The following is a 3517-nucleotide window of genomic DNA, read 5'->3' as shown; positions in this document are numbered from 1 at the left end:
GCTAGCTGACAAAGGGAAACTTTTACCTGTACCTCCCCACCAAGGCAGGCACAGTGTGGCTTACAGGTCTAGTTGGTATCCTATAAACATTAAAACCGTAAAACCAATGAAAACCATAAAACAATTTTGTAAGGTGCTACATTCGTACGATGGTGGAATAACTGTCCTTAGCAAGCATACACAGTGAGGAATCTAGTCAGCGATAGATACGAGGCTGGCGTTCGGTACCATAACATATAATTCACTGACATGGGCACAGATGTTAAACACATGTACGAGAGCAGGCAGCCAAGGGTGGATTGCAGAGCACAGGTTCCTTGGTCGATGTTAGACTACTAGATGTGGCATCTCAATCACATGCTTGGTGGAAGAGTTCCGTCTTTCAGGCCCTGTGGAATTGTGATAAATCCCGCAGGGCCCTGATGTCCTCAGGGAGCTCATTCCACCAAAGCTCTAGCCCTCGTAATAGCCAGCCTGGCATCTTTAGGGCTGGGGGGGAGCAAGGAAATTTTGTGACCCTGCCCGTAGTACTTTCTGAAGAACATGTGGGGAAAGGCGGTCCCTTTCTGGCTAGGAGGACAAGCTTGGCTTTTCATTCCTTAGTTCCCAGAGAAGGAGGGAAGTGGAAAACACCTGATTAACCCCTAAATAATTGCCAGTCAGGGCTGCCGTGCTAATTGGCCTGAGTCATTAAGGGGTAATGGCCAGCTGCTTTGTGTATTTAAAAAAAAATTCTGGATACGATCTTCCAATAACAAGCTCTTTAAAATATATATATATATCCTCTTTTAACTTGCTGCTTCTCTTTCTCCTCCAGGAAGAAGACGTTGGAGGACATTAACCCTTAGCTTCCCCGACGTTTCTCAGATTGGGACGAGGGGCATGGATCCGTTGTATTTCCCCTCTGCCCTGAGCATGGAGTCTGGTTCTCCGGATGCCAATGCCTCCTTGCGGGCAAACGCGACTAACAGTACTTTTCCGGGGTACCCCATCCCCCCCGAAGTCCAGACCATCCTCATTCCTATCATTTACCTCCTGGTTTGTGCCGTTGGACTGAGCGGGAACACCCTGGTCATCTACGTGGTCTTGCGTTACGCCAAGATGAAAACGGTCACCAACATCTACATCTTGAACTTAGCCATCGCCGACGTGCTGTTCATGCTCGGTTTGCCGTTCCTGGCCACCCAGAATGCCATCTCCTACTGGCCCTTCGGTTCCTTCCTATGCCGCCTGGTTACGGCGTTCGATGGCATCAACCAGTTCACCAGCATTTTCTGCCTGACTGTCATGAGCCTGGACCGCTACGTCGCCGTGGTCCACCCCATCAAGTCCACCAAGTGGCGCCGTCCAAGGGTCGCCAAGTCGATCAGCGTGGCGGTCTGGACGCTCTCCTTTTTGGTGGTGCTCCCGATGTTCATCTTCGCCGACGTCCAGGAAGACCTGCACTTCTGCAACATGAACTGGCCAGACCCCATCGACATCTGGTCCGCCGTGTTCATCATCTACACGTCCGTCTTGGGCTTCTTCGGCCCCTTACTGGTGATCTGCCTCTGCTACTTGCTGATCGTCATCAAGGTCAAGTCATCCGGCATCCGAGTCGGCTCCACGCGGCGCCGGCGCTCGGAGAGGAAAGTGACCCGGATGGTGGTCATCATCGTCCTGGTCTTCGTCTTCTGCTGGCTCCCCTTCTACATCATCAACATCGTCAACTTGATCTTCATTTTGCCCGAGGAGCCCATCTTGGTGGGCGTGTTCTGCTTCGTGGTGATTCTCTCCTACGCCAACAGCTGCGCCAACCCCATCCTGTACGGGTTCCTCTCAGACAACTTCAAGCAGAGCTTTCAGAAAGTCTTGTGCCTCCGCAAAGGGAACGGTGTGGAAGACGGCGACCCGACGGAGCACCGCCTGGAGAAGAGCAGCCGCCTGCAGGAGGTGATGTTGCTCCAGAGGAGCATCGACTCCAATGGGCACATGCAGACGAGCAAGGTGTAGAGAACCCGGGGTCCCTGAGACAACTCTAAGTGGACTGAAGTGCTTTACGGTGGGGACAAATACCACGGGTGGACGGTTGATGAAAGGGGAACCACCAAATCCACAGTGTATATAGATTCAGGGTGGGAAAGAGGTTTCCTTCTCGCTAAAGACTTTGTGACGCCATCATCTTTGGTGCCATGAAAACCTTTGGAAAGGCTGGTGGCCAAAATAACCCTCATTTATTGTGCAACTGAATTATCAGTTTTTCTCTACGTGTCCGAGAGGATGGTGCAGAGTCGTTTTCTGTTGCCCCAGAAGGTCGGACGAGAACCGACCGGTTGAAATGAAATGAGAAGCGTTTTCGGCGAAACAATAGGAAGAGCTTCCTGACAGTTGGAGTGGTTTCTCAGTGGAACAGGCTTCCTCGGGAGGCGGTGGGCTCTCCTTCTTTGGAGGTTTTCAAGCAGGGGCTAGAATGGCCATCGGACAGTGCTTAGTTCTCGTGACCCTTTCTTACACGCCCAGGGAAATGCTGATCGCCACTTTGGGGTCAGGAAGCAATCTTTCTCCAGGCCAATTTGGCCAGGGATCCTGGAGGTTTTTGGTCATCTTCTGAGCATGGAACAGGGGTCACTGCGGGTGTGGAGGGGAAGGTATTTGTGAATTCCCTGCATTGTGCAGGGGGTTGGACTAGATGACCCTGGAGGACCCTTCCAACTGATTCTGTGATTCCAACCAAAACTCAAAGTAGGCCTATGAACGCGGCTTGAGTCTATACAGACCGGAGGGGGTCTTGCTTCTTGCTGGCCGCCATCCCCCTTAGGAAGCCTTGGCCATTCTTTGGCTATGAAACGGGCGTGTCGGTAGCACCGAGCGGCACCGTGTGGAATATTTACCTTCATCTCATGCGAGCCTCTTTCTGGGTGCGCTACCGCTTCTTCTGCGCACGGAGCGATATGCGTGGCCAAGCCCAGTGAGCCGAAACCTTTCCAGGTCACACTCATAAGCTTCCGTTCCAGTAGCTTGCTGTTCCCCTGGCCCGTAGCCAAGATTTTTTAAATTCGGGAGGCCTTTAAATGAGTCGGGGCACCCCGCACAGACACACCCAAGGAAGCACCACAAATAAAATTTAAAAATGGAAGTCTAGATAGGGAGTGGGGGGCTTGGTGGTAAGTCGGGGGGGCAGGCCCTGAGACACCCCACTGCAGCTACGGGCCTGCCCAGGCCTCTGGTGAGCCGGGACAGAAGCAGCCGCCCGCACAGCAGGGGTACCTCTGGGGCAATCCGTGGGTGGGCTGAGTGAATGCGGCGGTTCACGACAGGGCACGTGCAAAGCCCCTCCCCGTGTGCTGAATGGGCTGCTAAATTCTAGCAACATCCCCGCCCGTCAACGCAAGAAAGGCCCAGATGGCATACATCCGAGAGTTCTGAAAGAAATCAAATGTGAACTTGTAGATCTCCTGACAAAGATATGTAATCTTTCCTTAAAATCTGCCTCCATTCCTGAGGATTGGAAGGTAGCTAATGTCACGCCCATCTTTAA

At 52.5% G+C, this 3517-nt stretch overlaps 1 protein-coding gene across 1 annotated transcript; it reads left to right on the top strand.

Annotated features, from left to right (window-relative positions):
* Positions 1-882: 882 nt before the first annotated feature.
* On the top strand, positions 883-1992 carry SSTR5 (somatostatin receptor 5). The gene has a single exon (XM_015424387.1). The coding sequence runs from the start codon at positions 883-885 to the stop codon at positions 1990-1992; it is 1110 nt and encodes a 369-aa protein (XP_015279873.1).
* The last annotated feature ends 1525 nt before the right edge of the window (positions 1993-3517 follow it).

This window comes from Gekko japonicus, unplaced genomic scaffold (genome assembly GCF_001447785.1).
Source record: "Gekko japonicus isolate JY-2015 unplaced genomic scaffold, Gekko_japonicus_V1.1 scaffold6045, whole genome shotgun sequence".
NCBI lineage: Eukaryota > Metazoa > Chordata > Lepidosauria > Squamata > Gekkonidae > Gekko > Gekko japonicus.
This window is presented reverse-complemented; position numbering and strand designations above follow the sequence as displayed.